General features: G+C 40.5%; 1 protein-coding gene across 1 annotated transcript in view; it reads right to left on the reverse strand.

Moving 5' to 3' along the window:
* nlgn3a (neuroligin 3a) overlaps window positions 1-26,995 on the reverse strand; it is a 232,842-nt gene that overhangs the window by 143,320 nt on the left and 62,527 nt on the right. Inside the window, exon 4 of the mRNA XM_070552687.1 lies at window positions 7,092-7,151. Within this exon, the coding sequence (XP_070408788.1) occupies window positions 7,092-7,151 (60 nt within the window). The remainder of the gene's footprint in view (window positions 1-7,091; window positions 7,152-26,995) is intronic.

Consider the following 26,995-nt stretch of genomic DNA (forward strand, 5'->3'; position numbering starts at 1 on the left):
CGCAATCCCAGAAAGTTGAAATATTTTCAACTTTTCATCGCTGTCGCTCGGACGAGGACCAATCAAAGGAGGTTTCATTCTTCTAACCAATGAGCGGGCAGGATGCTCCGTACATCTCCAAGCAAACATGGAGAAGTTGATTATTATTATGTTTTATATAGTAAAATCACAAGTAAGATTTCACATAACTCTAGCAGCACCTTGTGAAACATCATATCTACCGCTTTATTAACTCTGAACCGCTTAAATAACCTTAATTCCCTCCAACCCGACACAGCCAAGCAAAACAACGGAAGTTTCGATTTCGCCATGAAACAGAATGCGTAGACCGCTTTGCCGCTGGCCGCTGCCGTGTGTCACCTCCCATGTGTCAGGTAATAAAAGCAACAACGACTAATTTCGCTGATCGCGATCATCTGTCGCCTCCTTGTGTCGAGCCCCTTACTCTGTCAGCCTCTGTGCAGTCCTGTTACTGCTCAAAACGGCTTAGGCCCAGTTCACATGTCAGGAATTGAGCAGATTTTTGACCCGTCTTTCTTTTCTGACAACCTTAAGGACACTACGGATTACTGTAATACACTACCATGTGTGATGTGTTAAGGACCCTCTGGTCTGCTCAGAAGAATTTTGGGACTGCTCCGATCATCAATCCACACAAATCAAAGAGACGGACAATCCGAATGGTAACAAAGGAGCCAGGCGCGTTGCAAGCTTTTCAAAAGTGTGGGGGATGTTGTCTGTGCCTAAAATAATTATGTTATTCATCTTGTTAGTTTAATTTCCATAACAGCGGAGCAGGTGCGAATTTTAGACGCGTCACGCATGTCTCCGTTTTAAACATGTTTAAACTGTTCAGAATACAAATCCAGGCTCTGTCTCGTTAGATTGGTGCAACTAAAGTTTGTACTGAATGAAACTTTACATTAAACCATGTTGACAAGGTAAGAAAAGGATCCAATTAAATAATTTCCCCCATTTACAGTAACGGAGTACATCACACACAAACGCTCACAACCAATTAAAATAATGCTGACGGCGTAGCTGAAAAGACGGACTTCCGTAACCCACATCGGTTGGTATCGGGACAGGGAGGTCTGCGCTGGACTCCAGAGACCCGTGGTGAGGTTTAAAAAATGAATCACGGATTTCTGGAGCTCAAATTACCGTCAGAACGGACTACAAAAACAGAAGCATGGCTCAGCAGGCCAGCCGGTTTCCAGGTCGGAACTGGATCAGAACCGTCGCCTGGACCACCGAGAGGATGCATGGCTTTTAAAATACCAGCTCGATTGGCTCGCTGGTGTCTGGGTCGGACCCAGCTTACAGAAGCCCGCATGAGCTCCAGAACCGGATCACAGGCATCTCTCTCCCTCTCTCTAAGTGTTAAACTATGTTACCTGAACGGATATTAACGAGTATGAGACAGCTGATAGACACTCATTACTTTACTATTGTCAAGCATTAATATTATATTAACTGACCGATAGTATTTTAATTGTCTGGTACACGAAAGTAATCTGTACAATATTGTGATGTTAGCACACGCATTAACTCACCTGCTGCTCCCCCACTGCATCTCCTCTATCTCTCTGCTTTGGCCGATGGTTTCTCCCTCTGATTTGTCTCTGCTCTCTGGGGCGTGCAGCAAACTCATAACTTTATGGTTTTGGTCTATCAAAAGTAGAATTATAAATGTTTAAAGTTTCCTCTGTGTCAGAGCTGGCATCAGAATCATAATTTTTCTCTGGATTAAGATAACAGGACTCCCTCTGCTGACATCACTTGCATTGCAAAAAATGTATATATATATATATATATATATACGTTCTCACAAAAATGACTCTAAAAGCCTAAATAATTTATGTATGTGTAAAAAAAATTTAAATGAGTTTCTATTATGTTTCTCTAAGCATTGGTGGGAATCTCTAACCCGCAATTTGCTCTTTAAATATTTCCATTGAAGCATGGTTGAAAAGCAATGTCTAACTTTAATTTAAATTTTTAGAATTTTATTTATTTAGACTTTAGTCAGATTCAATTTATTTCTATGACCATTGTGGGTTTTTCTTTCATTGACGAAAGGGTACCAACAACTTTGTCCATCTCCGTTTATCTGTGATTGTATTTTATCGCCATGTGTGGTTTTTAATGTTTTGAAAATCATCCAACAATTTAAAAATCCTGCCATGTGAACCAGACATCAATCAAACAGTTGACTGTATTTTCTAGAAGACATAAAATCATCAGATGCAGAACTAGAGCCAAGAGATTGATGAAAGACCCCACCCAGCCAGCCATTGAACTACTCAACTTTATAGAACAACAATCCTGAAGAACAGCTTCTTCCCTGAAGCTGTGAGACTCATGAAGTGTGGCACTTAAACCAACTTCTTTAGTTTCTCACAATTCAATTATTCTGGTAATAACTTTGGGTTATTTATTCTTCGTGCTGATTTGAGTAACTTTTTCTTGTCCTCGTGTGCCTCAAACATGTTGTAAAATGACAATAATAAACGAATAAGAAAATTGTATTCAGGCAAATATTATTCTGTTTATAGGAAATGATAGAACTGGATACTGCTGACTAAAATGAACAGAACCATCTAGACAGTTATCAGAATCACATCCAAAAGCCAGGGACTGTGACGGTATGGGGTTAGTATCAGTGTCCTTGGTAAAGGTCGTTTACACTACTGTGATCTCACCATTAATGCAAAAAACGACACTGACATTTAAAGGCAACACATGCTGCCTTCAGGTGACATATTTTCCAGGGATGTCCATGCATTTTACAACAAGGCAATGTAAAATCTCGTTCTGCACACATTACAGAGCCGTAGCTGCAGACCAAACATTGCACTGAAACATCTACAGTCCTGACCTGTCCCCAAAGGAGACTGTGTGGAGAATACTAAAGAGAAAATGCAACATCTTAAGTGTTGCACACTTTAAGAGCTGCTTGCAGAAATGTTTGAACAATGCATCAAATAAAACAATCAATTCCTTGGTATTTTCAATGCACAAAGATCTTTGATGAAGTTGAAGAAGCATTCTTTTAAGGTGTTGCTGATGTTAAAGTGGATTGGATATTGACATATATATATATATATTTTTTTTTGACAATAAAAATACATCAAATATATTGGGTTTACTCCAGTGACACAGCTGTATTTCTATTACTTGTCAAGAATAGTGTATTTTAAATATTGTCTCCCCTGTTATTTTGTGCCACTCAGATACAAAAGGGCAACAGAAGAAAGATGGCAAAAACAGTAGATGGTAGTGAGAGTGTTCTCCTGCCATCCTTTGAAATGGCTAAAATGATGCCATGTGGATCAGCCATTAGCAGAAATGCTCATCTTGGAAAGAAGAAGAGTCACAGCATTCCAAAAATCTCTGAATAAATGGGCTGCAAGGGGCACGCTTCCTCCTCCCTGCTACATCACAGAGAATAGAACAGTGGCAGAACAGAGGGAACGGTGTGTAAATTGCCCCCACTGTCAATTTACCACTCTCCAGGCTGCCTTAGCTGAGGGCTTTGCTGGATGGGGATCCAGCCAGGACTGTGCAATGGAATTAATGATAATACCCGGGCAGGTGGATCTCAGCTCTGCTCTCTGGCACTGCAATGACAGGAAGTGTCTCTGAGGGTGGGGTGTCTCTCTTTTCCCCTCTCTTTCTCTCTCTTGTTTTCAAAGCCTGGCAGTAACCATTGTGGATGTTGTACAAGTGTGTGACCACACTAGATGACTGCATTTCTTAAAATCTCAAAGTGCCAAATGGCAGACGGGCATACGGATCTATTTTCTATCAATTGAAGTGGAACTCGGGCAGCGGCAGTGCCGTGAGACCCTCTCGAGCTGGAGTGGAAGCCTCTCGCTGCCCATCACTGGGCACAGCACCACGCTACCACTGCCACGTCTCACTTCGGAGATTTAGCTCTCACACAGACTCCCTTCCTCTATTTACATACCCACCTTTATCTTACAACAGCAGGTAGGTGATTGAAAGGTTGCACTCCATTTTTACAGTGCAATAACAGCCTCTGTAAAATTGAGTCTTGATTGTGGGCTGTTGTAAATCACTGCAACTTGTCCACACACCCGTGTTGCTGGAGGGAGCTTAGTGCAGAATCTGAATGTACTTTGAGGTGCTAGGGACTCCGACAGGCAGATAACCACTTACATGCATTAACGGCAAGGAGAACACCCTCAGGAGCATTTAAAAACATTCATAATTAAAAGCTATTCGATCCCTCCGTATATGTTTAATTCCATTTGTCTGCTGAATGTTTATTGGCTGTTCCACAGCACTTATGTTTAATGTATATATCACTCTGTGGCTACATATGCTTCACTGTTCTAGCAATAAAAAAAATCCTTTATTGTTCCAATATTTATTATTAGGATTAGAATTTAAGAGCGTGTCTGGATGGTTGTAACGAGGAGTGGGGCACTTCCAATATATTCCATGAAGGGAGCAAATTAGCCCTAGATAGACAGACTGCCAAGTGAGAAAACATGCTGGGATGAACAGACTGAGAGATGGAGGGGGTTACACGCAGAAACCAGACGAGATAGTGGCTCTCTCATATAAATGAGTATATGTGGATGAGAGGTGCATTGGCACGAGGGCGAGGGTGGGAGTTCTGCTTGTGATCTGAATATATTTGTCCTATATCATGAATGCAAATGTCTTACTTCACATTGCTTATGCATGCTGTAAGATTACTACAGCAAAAGGATGTTGCTATTATCTGCAATGATAGTAAAAGCTGGTTGGGAGACCATGTAGCATCTTTCTATTTTTCTACATCTAACTATTAGGGGTAAACTGGGTAAATAAGGGGTATCAAACCTGTAATAGTTCAAGATAATCACTGGAACAATAAAAATCTTCTGGATCGTATTTAGGAGCTGATGGCCAATTCTGTCATACAGGCATTAGTTACAGTGCTGAGGCGAGGATGCTGCTGGGACTGTGCTGTTAGTCTTAGGTGATGCTCTGCAAATGGCATTAGATGCGCTCAGTAAAGAAAAGACTTGTCATGATTTCAGCGAGGCAAAACTAGCATAACAGCTTGGAGAAGGAGCGGGTGCGAGTGCATGTGAAGGTGTGCCAGACAAAGGGATCGTCAGCAGTTTTTAAACAGGCCGAAGGGGCTTCACACTGGAAAGGAGAAGCTGGCTTGAAAGCAGGGCAGACCTGCAGGATCATGTGTGTAAACATACAGTCAGGTCAGAAAATCAAGACAGTCGGGCCGCGGTTGCAGCAGCTCGCCCTGGGCATGAATGAGGAAGCACCTGCGTGTCAAAGTGGTGCCATAGCAACGCTTCCTGTTCCGTGATCAAGACCAACGTGAGGCTTCTTTCTGAGACAAGAGCACAATGGAAAGGAGAAAGGTACTCCCCAAAAAACCCTCAGTAAAATCTGAAGAGGACCGCTAGGATTTCTAGTATTCTTAAGGTTCTTGTTCCGGTGATGCTGAAATTTGGCAGAGTAGAAACCGACACATAGCCAACAGCATACTCATTAGGAAACATTTCAAGTCAAGTGTAAGTATTTCATATTTTACTGTGACTCGGTTATGTCTCTTTTTAACCAACACCCACCCTTTTTCTTTTGGCAGCGTGTGGTTATGTTTTGCCTGTCTGTGTATTTGTAAGCAAAACGTTTCATAAACCGCTGGATTTTCTCATTTTTAGCAAAATAAGTCACCGGGTGATCATCTACAGTTGATAATCTTTCGAATGCAAACCAATTCAACTTGAGCAACGCATCTAATCAACATCGGCCAACACAACTGGCTATAGCTCAATCCACTTTACAGCTGCTGAGCAACCATTTGTTCAGGTGGTAGCCACAGTTTAAACCACTCACGCATGGTCTTTAATAAAATATTCGCCAATTTCCCACTGAGTAAATGTCATTAAAAATAATTAGTCCTATTTTAATTAATATCTCAGAGAGTCACCCATGGATACACACATGGATCCAAATTTTGGGGTCCAACTAATTTAAGACGACCATCAAGGCTAATGAACTCCTTCCAACAAACAGTTTTTCAGTTTTACAGACGCTGAGTTAAAGTTTAGTGAAATAAAAGCTGAGAACATTTAACAACACATAACTGATATTTTCATCTTTTGACCAAACTGCCTGTAATTAAATGTTTTTCATAAGATGAGCTGATCTAGTTAAACACTGAGAGGGATGTAGTGGGTGACAGGTGTTTGCCGAAGAAATACAAGGGCTTTAATTAACGTGTGAATGCCATAAACATGAGGTGAGAATCTGGAACAGCTTCAAACAAAAGTTAAATACTGTGTACATGAAAACCTAATCTGTTGATAAGAAGCCGAGTGGAAATCAGCAGCTTTACCTTGATGCAGAACACTGTGCTTTCATCACCTGCCCTACTGTGGCAAAGGAAGACAGGGGCGGAGCCACATCAGGAGTTTGATTTAGATTCAGAGACTTAAGCTGTTTCTGTAGCAGCACAAGAACCGTCTCTCATTCTAATCTCAGCAAAGATCCACCCTGAGCCAGGAATATCCCAAGATAAATATGGAAGCGAACAATGCGATTGCTTGAGCTGCAACTTCCCATTTTCTACACCTCTCATCTCTAATCCTCTTCAGCATCGCTCCTGAACTGCCGATCCTCATCTGAATGTGCAGGCAGAACCGGTGATATTACACTGCTGCTCCTCTTTTTCTCTCTGCTATTACAGCCACAGACACAAGCTTAAAACATATGCTTGTGTTCACGGCCCCTGCCTTTTTAATGACACCTGCTCTAGATCTTAACTTGAATCAACCTTGTGTTTGCTTATCTCAGTAATTATCTGATCTTATCTCACCTTCAAGTCAAAAACTCTCTTCATCCGCTGAACTAAGTCCTCAGGAGCAAGAGCAATCACATTCACTCACATGGAAAATGCTGCTCCACAGATTGTGATGAGACATGGGTGTTTGATGATTGCATTTGCAATTAGAAACGAAAGAAAAAGGTCCATAAAAGATTATGAGACAGTGATGTTTGCTTTTCAAAATAAATCATGCACCATCTTTGTTCACCGTGGAAAATACCTTCATCTTCATCACCGTCATTCTCCGATAAATCCTCGCCGTGTTTTTTGGCATGGGCCCCTGTTATCAAAGCAGGAAGAGACATAAAGACGCACAGAGAAATTCAAAATAGCATGCTTGGCAACAACAGATGGAAAAAAGAGGCATTTCAGTTAAAACAAGTGGCTAAAACAAGGTTTGTTAAAATACACTAAATTTCACTTTCATACACGGAACAGTCAATGACAGAAAGAGCATAAGTCATTCTCATAGTATACAAAAGTAAACAGCTTCTGCTGTTGTATAAGTATTAAAAACAGAGTCATACAGCACTGACACGTTCAGAAAACCAGATTTACATAAAAACATGTAATCTGGTCCTCGTGCTTGAGGATTGTTGCAACAGCCCAGCAGCTTAAACAAGTCATTTGGAGGTGTTGGGTTTGTCTTTAGAGGATTGTTGTGCATTTCAGCAAGACTTTAGATTGGTTTTAAACATTCACCTGATTGTGTTGTTTTTGTAGCTGTATAAATGAATGTAGTCTACAAACTACACACAGTTTTATTACCAGCAATGAAAGCTTGTAGGTAAAAAACTAATAACATTACTGACGACTTGGAGAATTCAAATATGAGTAGAAATCAGTTTTTAAAGGAGAATGAAACTATGAGTGAATTCACAAGTAAAAAAAACTCCTAAATATCCGTGTATCATTGATCATGTGTCATCACATGCCATCAGGCAGTGCTTCAGGGTAAAGTTCATCCTATGATCACCAATGTAAACCATAGTCAGGATGATTATCGGTGCTCGTACGTTTAGTTAACATTTACATTTATTGGATTTTTTAATCTAGAATAGCTGTTCTCTTCCACGTCAGCAGTCTGCACTGTTCAGGTCAACTGAGTTCAGTGTTGGGCAACTTAGTACAGTATATTATAAAAGTAACCAATTAGTAACTATTGTTTTACTAATTTTTATTAAATGTTAAGAGACAAAATGCAGCATTATCACAAATGTATCAAAACTGCCCAGACTGCATATTTTGCTAAAATGGTTTCATCAAATAAGAACAATCCTCGAGTTCTCTTTAACATGGTGACTGCTGCTCTTAATGTTGCTCAGTCTGATACCGTCGAGAGCTCACCTGTAGTGTGCAAAGGTTCGATTTTAATAAGTAGGGATGCTCGATATTGGCTTCTTACCAATATCCAGTTTCCAGTATTGTCTAACTCTATTTCCAATACTGATATTAACCGACATTGATTTATGCGGGGCCCCCTAATGAAAAACAGAAATAATAATATAAATGAATAAATCTATAATTTAGGTTGCTAACGACATATATCTCCTATCATTAATGCTTAAGCTTTAAATATCATGCAAAATTGCAACTACTTCAATTTAAGTTAGTAATAGAAAAAATGTGATGTTTCATTTGTCTCCAACAGCAGCTGAATGACATTCTACCTGAGATAAGCCTGACTAATGCTCTGTCATGCCTTTAGGCCTCAGATAGATATTAAGTTCATGATGGGAAAAAGTTTTATTAATAAGTTAATAAAATAGTACAGGTGAATTAATGATAAAAGGGTAAAATGTTGTAGGTTTGGAAAATGGATCAAAGTGAGACATCACTTTTACAAACAATTTTTGTTATTTTGTCTATCCAAAACACGACAGAGTGAGCATTGTCAACTCAGAACAATGACTGACATAGTTTCTCTTCTGCTCCGGTGTTTACATTTGGGCACAAATGGGACGTTAAACGGTTCATGATCACAATAATCTTGCTTCACACGTTCATACCTTGGACAACACTTATTGTAATTATCGATGTGCTCATGTTTGGGCATGGGTTAAAGTTACTTTGTTGATTAAATGTAAGCAGTGTGAGCATACACATGCTAAGCTAGGCTAATTGCTTAGCTTGACACTAAGATGTGTGTATTTGTCAGTAATGTATATTTTCTGTTCCTGTATATTGAAGTTACATTGATAAAACATTTATTTCGCTAAAAGCAAGCCTTGGGTGAAGATGTGGTGCTTATTTTAGTTGTTTTGCTAGCTGGCTAGCTACACACAGCTATGTGCTGTTAGGATAGCATAGGGTTACCAAACATCCTCTTTTCCCCGGACATAAATACTTTTCACTCTCTGTCCGGGGGGGGGCCTTCTTATATTAATGAAAATGTCTGGCTTCTTCCAGGAGCAGGGTTCGAATAATGAGGGTACTGGAGGCCCTCACCTTACACACCCAGGAGTAGCCTGAAAAAAAGATCCAGTTTCTACCTATATTACATTATTCATATGGACTCACAGTGCACCGCAGATTCTTTTGAGCGGAGAGCACGGAGAGAGGCAGAACACTGATTGTTGATGCGCTCCAGGCAACTGCATCCTGCGCACGGCACATAATCAGAGTGCCGCCAACAAAAATTTACAGTTAGCTTGATAGTTCAGGCCCATTTTTAATTTATGTGTTTTTTATATACACGCCTGACGCGCTCCACTACTGCAGCAGAGCTCGTCGCCCATGACTTCACCTCACTGATGCTGCTGGTTAGGGAATACTCTGCTATTTTTGCGGTCGGTAGGTCCCTTTGATCTGCTTAGTCCAAAAGTAACTCCTGAGATGAAAAGTAAGAAGCAAAGCAGCAGTTTTTTCTGGAGAATGGAGAAGAGATGCAGGAAGATAAAAGGTGGACGGGACAGGAAAAATAGTCCAATGAAAAACAAGAAAACAAAGGTTGAAAGTTTGAAAAGGAAAATGTAGGTAGAGTTACCCCACTACACCTTTGTATGTTCAGTCGTCATCTTCTTCTTAAATATGTTAACATTTTCTGTGAGTAAACAGAAGTTCTTCATGATCATGCCTGGCCAACTGTTGTCCTCTTCATGGAAAATCAAGATGTGTGTGTGTGTGTGGGGGGGGGGCACCCTCATTATTTGAGCCCACCCTCCATGGTCCCTCCTCCTAGGGAGGGTGGGGAGGTTTTAGTGTTTACCCAAAGCAAACAACAGTAGAATTAACTGCCGGGAGCTGGGATCGAACCTGCAACCTTCCGATTACTGGACAACCCGCTCTACCTACTGAGTTATTGCAGCCCCCTACTAGAGTCTTTGTAATCTAACCCAGGAATGAGCATGTGTGATGACAGCCTGGTGGGAAAGCTTACCCAGAATGACTGACAGTCATGCGGACCGATGGTTCAGATGATCCACCCAGAAGAAAAAGAACCTCCGCTACCTTTGCTGAGTGACGGTGGCACAGGAGTTAAGTGCTCGCCCCGCAATCGGAAGGTTGCAGGTTCGAGCCCCACTCAGTTTGTCGCTGTCATTGTGTCTTTGGGCGAGACACTTAACCCTCCTTGCCTGCTGGTGGTGGTCAGAGGGACCGGGGGCGCCAGTGCTCGGATGCCTCGCATCTGTCAGTGTGTCTCAGGGCAGCTGTGGCTACATCATAGCTCATCCCTACCAGTGTGTGAATGTGTGTGTGAATGGGTGAATGACTGATGCTGTTGTAAAGCACCTTGGGGGGTTCCAGGACTCTAGAAGGCTCAATATCAAATACATTTAATGCTCTACACAGCTCCCATGTCATGTGGTATCCCACAAGAGTCTTTCTTTGGGCCACTCTTATTCTCCCTGTACCTGCTTCCACTTCGGTTCATTGTTCAAATTTTCAGGGCTTTTCACCTCTACTGATGACAGCCGAATCTATATGCCCCTTAGCTGTGAGAATAACTTCTTAGTAGCTAAACAATTGGAGTGCCTAACAGAATGTAAATACTGGATGGCTGCAAACTTCCTGCAATGCAATGAGAACAAATAGAAGTAATGCAAATTGGGCCTAGTAGTAACGTAAGTAGTAGCTGTCTAAACTTAGGACCTTTTGTTGAGCCCACAGTTTCTAAACCTGGGGTGAAACTTTAAAGATGATAAACAATTATGTGCTGTGGTGAAGGCTAGTTTCTTTCATTGTAGGAAACTAGCCAAGATAAAATATTCTCTATTAAGGCACCTCTTTGAAATTCAGATTCATGCCTTTATGACAACTAGGCTAGACTACTGCAACACCCTTTATGCGGGCATCAGCCAGTCTCTGATTACACGTCTGCAGCTGATTCAGAATGTAGCAGCCTTTCCCCGGAAGCATGACCATATTTTTATCTACTCTTCACTGGAACCCGGTCCGTTATCAAATTGGTTTTGAAATTCTTTTATTGGTTTTTAAATGGCCTTGTCCCACACTATCTGTCTGACCTGCTGATGTCACATGCACCTTCACAAACTCTTAGAGAGGCTGATAGATCCCCAGACTGATAGATCCCCAGACCAAAATAAAAATTAGAAGGGACAGGGCTCTTTGTGTCATTGGTCTCAGACAGTGGAATCATCTTCTCTTTAGAGTAAAACAGGCTGACTCGCTTAAAGTGTTTAAATATTGCATTTGACTACAAATGTTGATCTAACTGTAAAAATTGTGTCTTTGTGCAACTATGTTGTATATTTTTTGGTATCTGTTCTTGACTTTACAGCACTTTGGTTGGTGCTTTATAAATAAACTAGATTTGAATTTAAATATGCAAACAAATTAGATCCCCCATTGATAGAACCTCTTACATATACCAAAAATTATTATAACAGTAAGTAATACATTACTAAAAAACTAAAATAAAAGTCCAGTTGATTACTATGAAACTGAATAATGGAAATAAACGAGTATCGAACAGAACTACAAACAGGAAACATTACACTAATTTTTATACTATTCAAATGTCACTGTCACCAAACAAGACTCCAATCAAATACATTTATAACTGGAAATAGAGATATTTCTAAACTTGTGATAGTAGAACAGGTATGGATCTAAATAAAGAAAAAGGAGGTGATGAAGAAGAAAAGAAGAAGAAGAAAAAGACGAAGACAAAGAAGAAAAATATCATAAAAAGGGGAAAATGAAAATATTATACCTCAAGAATTAGCAGGAGGAAAAAGATGAATAAAAAAATGTAATACCGGATCTGGAGAAAGGCAGAATTGGTAGAAAAAAACATGTAAAGAAGGTTCACTACCGTCTTTACATGTTTTGAAGAATCAACCCAAGGTCACGCAAAAGCCAACCTGAACAGCTGGGTTTTCAGATGATTTTTAAAGAAGACCACTAAGTCCATTGATCTCAGGCTCAGGGGGAGAGAGTTACAGAGTCTAACCCTACCCCTTTGGTCTTTAGCCTGGTACGCTGCACAACCAGTAGGCTTTGGTCACTGGACCTCAGGTACCTGCTGGGGGTGTAGGGACTGAGAAGGTCACCAATGTATGATGGTGCTTGTCCATGTAAGGCCCTGTAGGCCAGAACCAGGATCTTGAAATTAACCCTGAAGTTGATCGGCAGCCAGTAAAGCGGGGTGATGTAGGCGTGTTTTAACAACTTGGTCGGGAGCTGAGCACAGGCATTCTGAACCACCTGTGGATGGTTCAGGGAGATTTTACTGAGACGAGTGAAAAGTGAGTTGCAGTAGTCTAAGTGTGAGGGGATGAAGGTGTGGTTAAAAAATGAAATTGCTTCATGAGATTCAAATTGTTCACAACTATTTTAGAAAAGCGCTTTAAAGTTTGTTGTCTGTTAACTATGTACAATTGTGTGTTTAAATTAATATTTCCACTTCTCATAATCTAGTAACTGCATGTCCATCCATCCATCCATCCACTGTTTATACCCGCTTGTCCACGCAGGGTCTCTGGGAGTTCTGGAGCTTGTCTCAAGCAATCTCTGGGCAAGCAGGCTGGATACACCCTGGACAGATTGCCAGTCCATTGCAGGGCAAAACAGAGACAAACAAGACAACCAAGCACCCACACACTCACACCTAAGGGCAATTTAGAGAGACCAATTAAAGCTGCTTTCCGGAGTATTCCCCTTTCAGAAATGATGTATGATTTTTCTGAAATCCATAAAAGTGATAATCTTATCATGTACTCTGATAAAATGTAAACAATTCGTCTTATTTATTTATTTATTTTTGCTAAGCACGCCCCCTGCTCCGCAGAGCTCTGTGCAATAGGAAATTGAGCGCCGACCAGAACTAACCAATAGTGTGAGACTACCGCTTACGTGCTTCAAATTTAAGGAAGTACCTCAGCTGATGCAGAGTTGATGAACTTTTCACGGACAAGTAGGTCTCTAAAATATAAATATATGAGAACACAACATGACATGAGAATAATACTCATAAAGCAACGCAGTTTAGCTCTGTTTCTCGGCTACAGAATCACATAAATAAACAGTAATGTGAAGTTGCGATCTTAAACAAACAGAGCAACAGATTATTTGTGTGATATGCTTGTCAGCCACTAGATGGTGCCATCGGAAAAGAGAAATGCTCCAGAAATAAGCTTTAACCTGGCAGTCATGTTTTTGGACTTTGGGAAGAAGCTGGAGTACCCAGAGAGAACCAACATATGCACAGGTAGAACATGCAAACTCCAGGCAGGAAGATCGAAAGAGATTTAAACCCAGGACTTTCTTGCTTCAAGGGAACAGCGCTAACCACTGTGCCACTGTGAGGCCCTTAACTGCTTATCTCGAAATGAAAATGCTTAACAATGACACATGACCCACGATTCAGAAGCCTGTCCCATCTGAATGATGAACAATGCCAGTCCATCTATGCCTGAATATGCGAAATCAGAAAATTTGTCTGTTTAAATTAACATTTCCACTTCTCATAATCTAGTAACTGCATATCTATCTATCTATCTATCTATCTATCTATCTATCTATCTATCTATCTATCTATCTATCTATCTATCTATCTATCTATATCTATCTATATATATATATACACATATATATATGTATATATATATACATATATATACATATATATCTATATCTATATCTATATATATATATATATATATATATATATATATATATATATATATATATATATATATATATATATATATATTAGGGGTTTAACGGTTCACGGGGGAGTTTTGAACCGTTGCGGTTCGGCCTGTTTGGTTCGGTCCACCTGCGTACCGTTTTGGTTAATTTTTTCAGATAAACAATGAATTTATATTTGCGTGATTTAAGTGAAGCAGATAAAAGTTCCTTGGCAAGTTTCCGCACAGACACTGTATTGAGTTATTAGATGTATATCACTGATCCACACCACCAGATCTGCAGCACTGATATCGGAATGTCATTCGGACTTGAGGTGTGGTCGGATGGTGACTGAAGGTAATCCACACAGAAAGGGCCTCCCTTCCAGAAGGAACAATAGCAGACATGGAGGCCAGCTACAAGTACCTTGGTATCACACAAGAAAATGGCAACCTCGATGAAGACACAAGGAATGGAGCCACAGGGAAAATCCTACAACAAGTGAGGCAAGTCCTTAAAAATCAGTTAAACAGCAAGAACAAGATCTAGGCAATAAACAGCTAAGCCCTGCCAGTAATAAGATATCCTGCAGGAAAAATAAGCTGGCCAATGGAATAAATCCAGAAAAGGAAATTGCTTAGTCAGTCACCTGACCTGAATGGCATTACATTAATCTCCGAGAACAAAGTAAGGAACCTTGGTGTTATCTTTGACCAGGACATGTCATTCAAATCCCACGTTAAACAGGTTTGTAGGATTTCCTTTTTCCACATTCGGAATATTGCTAAGATTAGAAGCATCCTTTCCAGGAGTGATGCTGAAAAACTGCATTACAACTGGATTACGGTAATTCATTACTCTCAGGAAGTCCACAGAATGTAGTTAAAAGTTTTCAGCTTGTCCAAAATGCTGCAGCTAGAGTTCTGATGAGAATTAAAAAGAGAGATCATATCTCTCCTGTCTTAGCTTCCCTACATTGGCTACCTGTTAAATTCAGAATAGATTTTAAGATCCTCCTTCTCACTTATAAAGCTCTTAATAATCAAGCTCCATCTGATCTGATTGTTCCATACGTTCCTAAATGAGCACGTCACTTTCAGACTGCAGGTTTACTAGTGGTTCCCAGAATATCTAAAAATAGGATGGTAGGCAGATCTTTTAGTTATCAGGCTCCTCTCCTGTGGAACCAGCTCCCAGCTTTAGTCTGTGAGGCAGAGACCTTGTCTACTTTTAAGAATAGGCTTAAAACATTTTTATTTGATAGGGCCTTTGGTTAAAATCTGATGTTAGCCTAGATCTGGACAAGTGGGGGAGTAGAGGGAGGTGGAGTGTACAGTCGGAAAAGACGGCTCTCCATTGCCCTGCCTCCAACATGCCTCCATCTAAAAAGGATAGGTTATCCAGAGTTATCTCTGTAGTTATGCTGCTATAGGCTTAGACTGCTGGAGGATACACTGACCACTTTTCACACTCTACTGCTTTCTTCTACTATCTGCTCTTTAACTGTACTATTTTCTGCAATTTCAGCTGTTAACTTTATTTTCTCTCTAAGTGTTTTTCTCCCCAGAAGAAGCTACAACGATGTTCTGCTGAGCTGTGGTGGCCTCATGGAGGGGGCCATCATCTAGCACACTGCTGCTAACCACTTAAACATTCTCTCTCTCCTGATAATAACTTTTTGCTTTCCTTGACGTTGGATGTGCTACTACTAGTTTATCTGTTTAATTATAGATCCACTAGGATAAATACAATAAAGTTGATCTCTCACCAAATAGAATATTTACTAAGAAATCACAATATAACTATAGACACATTACTTTGTCTTTATGTGTGTGTGTGTGTGTGTGCGCGCGCGCTCGCGTGCGTGTGTGCGTGCATGCTCTGTCTTCTCCATCCCCAGTGAGTCGTGGAGGATGGCTGCTTATACTGAGCCAGGATTCTCTAGAGGTTTCTTCCTGTTAAAAGGGAGTTTTCCTCTCCACTGTCGCTTTATGCTTGCTTAGTGTGAGGATTGCTGTAAAGTCACTGACACTAGTCAGTGACTTGATGCAGTTTGCTGGGTTCGTTATATAGGAAACATTATTTCTGATTGGCTTAATGAACTGACCTGAATTGGAATGTTTATTATGTGAAGTGCCTTGAGATGACTCTTGTCGTGATTTGGCGCTATATAAATACAATTTAATTTAATTTAATTTAATTGAAATATAGACCACAGATGTTAAAACACTGAAGCACCTAACCATGCATGGAGGGTTCCTTCCAAAATCCAGTACCCTAGACTGTACGCTAGCTGCAGATGATGTGCTCAGTAAATGTCTCAGACAATGGTAAACGGAGGAGGAAATGCTGGAAATAACATCGTGGGAGGAGAAACCCCTACATGGGACATACCACCAACAGATAACAGAAATGACTGATATAGAGAAATCTAGATGGCTAGAAGGAGCTGGTCTGAAGGACAGCACAGAGGCACTCATCATGGCGGCACAGGAACAGGCTCTAAACACCAGAGCAACAGAGGCCAAGATCTACCACACCACTACTGTGGTTGAGCTGGCAATACCAAGTGATGGCAAAAAGGAACACACAAAACCAAAGTACCAGGGCTTGAGAAAGCCTGGAGAGTGAAGACATCAGTGGTGCCCGTGGTCATGGGGGCGCTTGGGGCAGTAACCTCCAAACTGGAGGAATGACTAAAGCAGATCCCAGACATGCCAGTCCAGAAAAGTACAGCTCTAGGAACTGCTAAGACACTGCTTATATATGTATCTGCTATACTACTGCTCCACTTCTTAACCACTTCATTTTTGAGTACATTTATTTGTTCATGAGACAAGCTCACCTCTTCTTCTCTGGTTTTTGAGTAAGCATGTTTCGATAGCAATGCTCTTTCACCTTCTAGTGGCACTAATTTAGTATCACAAAAGTAATTTACACAATTACAAGATTAACCGGAATGAACCGGTTAACTATGTACATCCCTAATATATATACATACAAACTACTCCGAGGACCATCAACATTATATAAATAATCAATAATTAGCTGACTGACTAACTAATGTAGTCATTAGTGATAATCCCACACTAAATGAATATGGAACAACAGCCCCAGAACAGTGCTCTTGGCTGTGTGCTAATGGAAAACTATCATTAGATCTGCTGACCCTGGGGGTTATGGGGTCTCGATGGGTTGTAGTTGCCTCCCACAAATTCCATCTGATCTGTATCTGGAGGCAACGGGACCCAGACTCAGTCATGCTACTATGAGAAATCCTAGAGTGATGAATAATACACTTGCATTCGGGTTGAGTGGTAACAAGATGAGCATTTCACATCAATTTGACTTTAACTTGTCATGCAAATATGGAACGTGTGATATGTGTTTAAACACGTCTATATATGGATCCTGTGCTTGTCTTTTTTCTGTACCTATTATACCTATTATGTACCTAGTTTGTTCTAAACTGATAATTTTGCCACTTTAAGGCTTCAGCAGTTTAAGACAGGTTGATAAGGTTGACTGATTGACTAATTTAAACAGCAGTCTATCACCTTCTGACAAGACTATGAAGAAAAGTGTAATTTTTGGAGAATAACCTTTGGTCCAGCATCCTGTAGGTTCAGATTTTTCACTCAGACAGAACCAAGCACAATAATCCTGTTGGTGACTTTATAAAAGTTTCCTGCAGGGAAATCTCCAGGTTAATATAAATAAGGATCAATAACAAATCATAACAGGCTTGTAGAAATGCACTAACCCATTTATTATTACACGACCACATGTCTTCCTGGAAAACCATGAAGCAGATATGTCTCTCTCTCTCTCTCTCTCTCTCTCTCTCTCTCTCTCTCTCTCTCTCTCTCTCTCTCTCTCTCTCTCTCTCTCTCTATCTCTCTCTCTCTCTCTCTCACTATATTTTGAGCTCTCTCCCTTTCTTTCCTCTCTTTCCCTTTCCCTCTCTCTTTCTCTGTTCCTCCCTCTCTCTCCATCGTCTCTCTCCCTCTCTCTCTTTATCAATATCATCCAGCCAGCCACTAAAAGGGGCATTTTTGTTTGTAAAGGGGAACGCCAACTCCAAAAACGGGAACGCCTCCTTCTTCTTATTTGCTCCTGAAATGCTACTCCACCTCCAATATTTCTAAATAAGATATTTTCTCCGCTCATCTATCTGTTCTCCGTCTTTTTTATACAGTTACTGATCATCTGTGCTCACCGTGCCCTTTCATTTTGTGTCGTTGGTTTGATGTGAGGGCGCTCCACGCTCTCCGAACCCGAACCTGCGTTTAAGTCCCGCCTCCTGCTTTACTCACAGTTTAAACAAATATTAAACTCAAAATGGGAGACTGTCGATAAGGCGGGACACAGACTTTTCTCCTCTACTTCGGACTGTCTCTCATGAGAAGCGCACCTGAAACGATGCAGCTAAACAGGAAAGAGCCAGTGGCTTTTAAAAATAAAGTAAAATTTAAACATTTCATGATATTTAAATTAATTTTAAACTATGATTATGGTTAGTATAAGTGTGCAAACATAGGCTATGTATTTCACGCTTTACATTCTTTTACAACAGCGTAACAGGTTACGATTTCGCATAGTTGGACTTTTGGGCGACGGTGGCACAGGAGTTAAGTGCTCGCCCCGTAATCGGAAGGTTGCAGGTTCGAGCCCCACTCGCTGTTGTTGTGTCCTTGGGCAAGACACTTGACCCAGGTTGCCTGCTGGTGGTGGTCGGAGGGACTGGTGGCGCCTGTGCTCGGCAGCCTTGCCTCTGTCAGTGCGCCCCAGGCCAGCTGTGGCTACATCGTAGCTCATCCCCACCAGTGTATGAATGTGTGTGTGAATGGGTGAATGACTGATTGTGTTCTAAAGCGCTTTAGGGGGTTCCAGGACTCTAGAAGGCGCTATATTAAATACAGGCCATTTGCCATTTTGCCATTTTATGTTGAAGGGGGTGTTCTTGGCCGATTGTGTGGAGAGTTCCGGTTCGGTTGTTCAGAAAGAAAAAAATGAGCTAGTTGAACGGAGATTGTTAACATTGTTTTTCCCGAAGTTAAGATGGGCTGCGGCCAACATTAACCCGGAATAAAGATCCGAAACTGAAAGAACAAATTGGAGTCCTTGCAATATCTTAAAAAAAAAACTATTCTATAGATGTGGCTACTTTGATGTTGCCGTGGCGGTGCAACATGATCACTTAGTGTAGACTTTTATTTTGACAAAAGTAGCAGGGAAAATAACGTATTTTGATGCCCGTTCTGATTGGTTAGTGATAAGCTACAGTAAGCCCCATTAAGGCGTTTCTGTAGCCCAAGCTGGCTGGACCCTGCTCCTCTTTCTCTCTGTTCCTCCCTCGCTCCGTTCGTCTTTCTCCCTCTACCTCCTCTCTTTCCCTCTCTCTCTCTCTCTCCGTTCCTCTCTCTCTCTCCTTCCTTCTCTCTCATTGTTAAGCATGAAAAGTATTCTCTTTCATAGATGTTTTTAAATAAATGTAAGACTTTAGGTTCGATTGAATTATTTAAATCCACAGTTTTCTGTCTCAGTGCTGCTTTTTAAACATCCTGTAACCCTGAGAGCTCTCTTCAAATCTTCTCTGTAATCAGCTCGTTGAACGTTGCCACCCTCTACTGACAATCTTGAATGTGTCAACAACCACGCGTATGTCTTACACTCTCCATGTGTGCACGCGTCTACTGATGTTTTATCTCGATGCCTTCATGAATCTATCTGGATCTTCCTTCCATCCATTCTTATCATCTGCCTGCTTGTTAATTTAATAATGTACCAGTGATGCATCATCAGAACGGCAGAGTGTCATGACATTTTCTCATAACATTTATTTTCTGAAGCAGAGCCTTGAGATTTTTGTCGTTTTTTTTATTTTCTACAGTAGCCACAATGGCCTTGTTTGGTCTGTTCATCGGTTCTAAATGATCGTGAATAACGCGGTTAGCATGTGAGGCAGTGTGAGCTCTTGCTGAAAACACAAGCATGATACTCTGAGAACGTTAAGCCTAAATGCATCACGTTTTCTTTGATGAGTGGATTGCAAAGCTTGCGTATTCTGAGAGGCGCAGGGATTTCAATTAGCATTAGTTTAGCTGTATGCCATACGTTCTTTAAATTCATTTTTTGAAACAATGACTTTAGGATCCTTGTGGAGCCAATAAGCACAGAAGGCTTTCCACAAGCATTCCTCATAACTTTAGACAACTTTATGTTTTAATCCATGAGGAGGAAAAACATGCTTTTTTTGCATCTGGACAATTCAAGATTAAATAATGTAAAACACCATACGGCAAAAAGATGATTTCAACTATCATCTTGATAAATATGAAAATTAAGATTTCTGGTCAAGTGACACCTCCCACCCCAAAAATAATAAATAAATAAATAAATAAATAAATAAATAAATAAAAAGACGTGCCTACAAACATAACACATTAATGAAAAATGGATACATTTTGGTGCAACAGGCTCAGCATTAAGTCTTTGTGTTTTTATGAGTGGAACAAAACACATGACCTTTATGAACTTTAGCTGTTATATTCTTTGGTTAAGCACATTTGCCCAGGGCTCCTATTGAGAAGGGTTTTAAAGAAGTCACTTCTCAGTTCAATGCTATTGATGACCAATCAAAAGCTCTCAGCAACATTAAAATAGCATTACCTCTAAACACACATGATAATACTAGATATTACAATTACAACCAATGACGGATTCATCCTTAATTTCATTCCAACTTAATTGTTTTTCCTAAAAAAATCTTAATATGCATTACGAGATTAGCATTCACTTCACGTTACATATTATTTACACTCCAAGGCTTGCACGAGTCATTTATAGAACCAAATAAAAACTATTTCCATTTGTTAGTTTACAATACGTTTTTGATTTAAATGAATATACAGCAACACTTAAAGTTAAAGTCCCAATAGTTGTGTGGGAAATCTGTTCTCCACATTTGACCCATTCCCTGGTGAGCTGCAGACACAGCTGTGCTCGGGAACCATTTGGTGGTTTAAACCCTAGCTTTAAATTAAAAAAAAAAATTACAATTCAACTATTAAATTAAACTGGGGTAACATTTAAAATGCATTAAAGATTGGTTATTAAACAATCAAGTGGAAAAAGCCTTTTTTACTTACATTATTAAAGCAATTAGTTAAAAAAATGTGGAATTCATTATAAAAATTAACACACTGTTTAGAAAAACAAATGAGTAACAGATCCTCTATAGCTCTCCAAAGCAGCACTTAAATCATTACATTTAGACCAAGCAGGGTGGTTCCTGATCTTTCTGGGATGATTTTAATGGGTCATTTCAAACAGGCACCAGTTTTTGTGTGTGAAAATCAACAAAGTCATTTCTTCACAAACCAACAACTCAATAGCGGTATTAAATCAATCATAAACTGCTCGTTTACGCAGGAATTAAATGCCACTGAGCTTTCATAAAACCACATCTCTCACTTGACCTACAAATCTATTTATCACAGGATTTTCCTCCTAATATAATTGAAGGTTCACAGGAATCTAGAAGAAAAACAGCCGACTGCGCCAGCAGCAGCAGCTACCATTCTTCCTGCAGGCGCTGCGTTATTGGCATGGTTAAACAATGAGTTCATTGAGTGACAGAGCTTCAGACAAGCGTGGATTAGATGGCAGGTGTCGACGGAGAAGCTCTGTCACTTTGAATTTTGTTGCCTTCGAGCCCGTGTGTGTGTCAAACGCCACGTCTACAACAAAACCAAAAAACATGTGACATCTGTGTACGACTGGAGCAAGCTAGCATGCCAATTTGACCTTGGATATTTTTAATGCGATGCTACAGTGGAAGAGCGTGCTATACATCCACGAAGAGATGCTCCTTTTATTCTGCGTTTTGCAGAGCTGGCCTTCAGGTGTCAACGTTTGCATCGCAGCAAAACAGGTGGCTTCTGGAATAACACCTATTCTTCATGTTCCTTGACAGACATAATAGAAACCTGTCGCATTAATCAAGTCGGGTACAAAGAAACCACATTAGATGGGCTCACTCGTTACATAATGGGTATTGAAATGTAACATTTGGACAAGCTGAATTTCAAACAGGAGGCGTTGTTTTTAATAGGCATAAAATTTTGCATGAGTAAGCCGAAGCACACACATGAACTCACACCTTCAAACACATGCGGATACACACAGAGTGGCCCTCAGACTCCAGGGAGACTGCTCGGCTGAATCCACAATTCACTCAATAGATAGCAGAAGGGCTGAATGTTAACTGCCTTTTCTTTTACTGGAAAAAGGTTCACTGACAATAGATGGGCCTCGGAGTTAAATATCAGAAAGGTCAGGATGTGGAAGGAGACTTAGTGAAATGTGAAATGTTGCAGCCTTGACAATTCAGACCAGTTATATTCAGTCTCTAGTCCTCAGGTGGCCATTTCTCTCTCTCTCTTTCCATGCCCAGATTTGTTTCTTGTCTTGAATCTCTCTCTTTTCTCTGTCTGCCTGTCTGTCTGTCTCCATCTCTCTGTCTGTCTCCCGGTGCAGAGGTTAAGGAACAGCTTGGGAAGGACACATGAGAGAGAATGATGGAGAATGCCGCTAAAAGGTTAAGGAGGCTATAATCCTGTGGTAAAGGACAGCCAAAACTCACACTGCGCCTCAGCTGTTCTAAACATAAAAGAAAATTAAATATTTCGCACCAAAAACTGGGGCGATGGCACACAACAAAGGCAGCAAAGCTGAGAACCGCACGCAAGCGAATGCAGATCTAAGCAGAGCTTAAATCTGAAATATTTAAGAGTGTGTTGGCAACTGTTTAACAAGAAAAAAAGGCATCTCAGAAAAGCCTTTTTAATGCTTGATGACTAGGAGAATCTGCAGGGTACCTTTACTCTTTTCATCTCTGCAAACATTCTGACAGGTGCATTGACACAAATGTGCAGAACAAAATAAAACAGTCTGAATTATCAGGGAAAACGTTGTTCTTATTATAACGCAACAATACAAAGAGATGCCTCTGAATAAAACACTGTCTAAAGAGAAATCTAAAGCTCTCAACGAGCCGCTACTGTCGAGGAAAAATTCTAAACTGCATTTGCAAAGAAATTTCCAAAATGTCTAAAACTGTTCTCCTTCTTATTGAGTGAACCACATGGGCCTTGATCTCATGTTTTAGTTTAAACGTGTTCAAAGACCTGGTGACCTGGTCGACAAATTCAGTGATTCAAACAGTTCACTTATTTTCTTGCAAGTTTGACGAGATTGAGATACTAGATTTAACGAATTCATTAGCACTATGCTAATAAGAAAATTAAACTTTGAATTGAGATTTCTCCTTTACAAAGGTCTCTTCAGGCTATGAAATTTCCCATTTGTACTTTGGGATAAACAAGGGACAGAAACGGGAGTTCTCTGGACCCTTTAGGGTCTTGAGAGGATTTCCTTAAAGGGGCATTATGGAAGTTTGACAGCCAAAACATGTATAGAAATAATAAATTTCTTCTTCATACATTCTCCTGCAATGCCCTGGTCCTGTAGAATGAGCCCTGGCATTTTTACTGTGATTGCCTGTTTTTCTGTAAAATCACAGAAAAAGAGAGCTGCTCGGGTCGAGCAGGCTACTTCATGCGCGTTCACGCTCACAGACCGTAGCATTTGCCATCAGTAGCTTTAGCAGCGGAGAGTGAGGTAGTGCCAACTCAGCGACTTTGTCGCTGTTCCTAACGCCTAGTGATGAACCTAGCTACATTTCTGAGGACCCTTAGCTACTTTCTTCTAGATATTTCCTGCAAATTAGCAACAAAATAGCCATTTTCGCTCCGAACCGTTCTTTGAACGTTGTTTTAGCTGTCATCAAGGATATAAATATTACAGATACACAAGACATCATTGGTGCTTTAACTCACCTAGATAGGCGTCTGACTCTCGTGCAGAAGATCCGGGTCGATTCTGGATGTGAACATAATTTATTTAAAGTTTCTTTTTTACATTAATGGTATATTTTTTACAGTAAGATGCCCACATTTTTATTTGAGACTTGCTGAATGGCATTGAATTCACAGATAAAAAAGTTGTGGGTTCAACTTTCATTGTGGAACAATTTTTCAAGCAAGGGAAGGGAATGATCTGAGCATGCAGGAGGACTGACCCATCTTAAACCTTTGTCAGCTGTGCTGAAGAGAAAGGTACAGAACCACATTATTTAATTAATTAGCTGTGTGTTCTCCTGTCCTCTGTCCTCCGTTCCACACACAAACACACACACACACACACACACACACACACACACACACACACACACACACACACACACACACAAGGGACTGTCTCAGCTGTTATTTTCGTTAAGGAGTGTGCACGTACAGCATGCGCGCCTCATGCGCGAGCCTACTATTGAAGCTGCCGTCACGCTTTTGGCCTGAGGGGGCAATCGCGAGCATAAAAATTCAAAACTCCGTAAAGTCCCTTTAAATTAAACATGAACAAATGTTTTCACTAATGTTCATGAAAAAGGCACGAGTCAAACTAATCAAAGCAGGAAAGCATTTTTTTGTTCTCATAGTGCCTTTGTTTATGAGCTTTAATGAAAGATTTATATCGTTCAACCAGCATTTGGGACTCCACGTCTTTGATGTTGTAACAATTCTGTCTATAGACAATTAAAAATATTATTTCAATTGAAGCCAAACCAAAATGAGTGCATGCACATAACTGAGAGATAATAAGGAACCTCACATTTCCTTTTCACATGACTGCATTTCCCCAAAAACATTTACTCTGACAGGTTTGTTGTAATTAGTTTCTGGATGCTTCAGAAACACCATGACTGTGTGTGGGTGAATAGGGAGGACTTCCACAAGTGCAAAGGCTTTGGTTCCAAAAATACAACATTGCAGCACCCATCAAGGTGATACTATTGCTTCTTTTTTTCAACACTGAAATAGAAAAGGAGTTGGCTTCCATTTTTATTTGTGTCAGTGTGACGAACAAAGAAGAGAACAGGCTGACTGGAAGCTGGACAGCACAGCAGCAGGAAGGCACAGACTAGTTCAGGAACTTCCTGTTTTCATCACTTATTGCATGTCAAGTTGAGTTTCGATTAGATCTGCTAACTTTATTTCTGTGCTGGTGGAGTGTCTAGGATAAATAATTCTAGAGGATTTTAAAAATAACAGAGCAAAGGTCTGCTTGTTGGTGGTGCTACAGGGGTTCTGCTCTGCTTTCCAATCTCAGAAGCAGGTTTTTGTTCTTGTTTTCTTGGAAAGCCCCCCCGCTTGGCGTGCAGATTTACTCAGCAGCACTCAGGGAGTGGCCCATCCTCCCCATCCTCCCCCAAGGCTAGTCTGAGTCGGCCAACCAATGGGATTAGCACGGTGTGTTACTGTCTGCCACGGCCCTGTTGCAGTCTAATGTGGATGGAGGCTGTTCTGTGGTTTTCTCCGCACTCTTTAAAAACCAAGGGTCGTGTGGAAAAGAGGAAAGAATGTCCACTATTTCTGCTGGGTAGTTAATCTACAGGTTTGGCAACTGATGGAGCTATTCAGCACTGGCATGGAACTGGGCAGCACATGGTAGCCTGCAGCTTGTGGGAGCTGCATGGGAATGATAGCCGAATGTCCAAATCAAGCCAAAAGCAGATTTTGCTGCACTTATTCTAAATTGATTCATGATGAGGGACGGATTTAGGAGTCAGGAAGGTCAAACTTAAAACATCTCTGAAGTGTGAGTGAGACTTGCTGTAAAACCCAGTAAAACGGTGTGTGTATGCAAACACAACGGCTTCTGCATTTAGCCTCTAAAACTCTGCCTCCACAAGGATCTCAGAAAAGAAGGATTGCACTGATCTTTAAAGTTTGACAAACATTTAATTGTGTGCCATAAACCTCCTTTAAAGATAAAGCCTGATGTCATCTGTGTTTGTTCTCTTATAGAATTGACCCATCTCAAAGCCAATCTTACACTCTGAGGCTGAATAGTGCTTAGCGGTGTCCCTGCACATCATTACCTCTCTCTTGACTCCATTCACTCGAACTCAGAGCAGAGAAAATGACGGAGTGATATAACCGAGGCTTCGGCGTCTCCAGCTCCATCACTGCTCTTTGCTCTGAGCACTTGCAGCAAGGCCTCTTCACAGGGAGAGACTGGAGGGCTTGTGGTGCTGATGCTGCACATCAGATCACCTTCTCGTGACCTCAGCCATTACCTGCTAGGACATCTGAATAAGTGATGCACTAGTCAAGCGAAAGCAGAAAACAATGCTGAATAACAATTTGAGATGTGAAGCATATGAAGTTTTATGAAAAATACAGATTCTGCTTTATGCAAATCAGGTCCACGGCCTTCACTCAGAGCAAAAACTATACTGGTAAAGAACAAAAATCTGCATCGAGCATTCTGTTTATTTATTTATTTATTTATTTATTTATTTATTTATTTATTTATTTTTCATTGAGTCTATCTTTGATGTTTTGCCATGACATCACTGAGTGTTTCATAGGCTTTTCTTCTGGGTAATAAAGGATGATGAGCCTAATCATTGATATCAGAGCATCAAATTGTTTCCTTGGAGAGATCCCTGCAGTACTGTGTTCTAGTAAGATGAAAATAAATCCTTTAAAACACACATTTATGAGAATATTATATGCGAATATTCTACTGAGCACAACACAAGTATCTTGCAGAGATCATTGCCCCTGCTTCTGTGGAAATCGTTTCTGTTGCAACAATCACACAAGGATTTCATCAACAAACAAGTCAAATGCTTCTTTCAAAAAACATGTTAATGATTAGAAACCTTGGACTGAGCGTTAGTATTGAATATGCACAGTGTGTATGACTCTGCTGCATTACACCAGTTTCATTCTGCATCAACAAAACCTAGCGTTTGTTCGAGTAGTTGTGTTTTTATAGCTAGAGGTGACAAATTAAAGGATCTCAAAGAACTGTTGGCTGTGTTATACCATCGAAGCACCTCGTCTGTTTAGATCCACGTGTCGAGTAGACGTTCATTTAACTTGTGATAATGCATTTCTA

Source organism: Nothobranchius furzeri, chromosome 1 (genome assembly GCF_043380555.1).
Source record: "Nothobranchius furzeri strain GRZ-AD chromosome 1, NfurGRZ-RIMD1, whole genome shotgun sequence".
Lineage (NCBI taxonomy): Eukaryota > Metazoa > Chordata > Actinopteri > Cyprinodontiformes > Nothobranchiidae > Nothobranchius > Nothobranchius furzeri.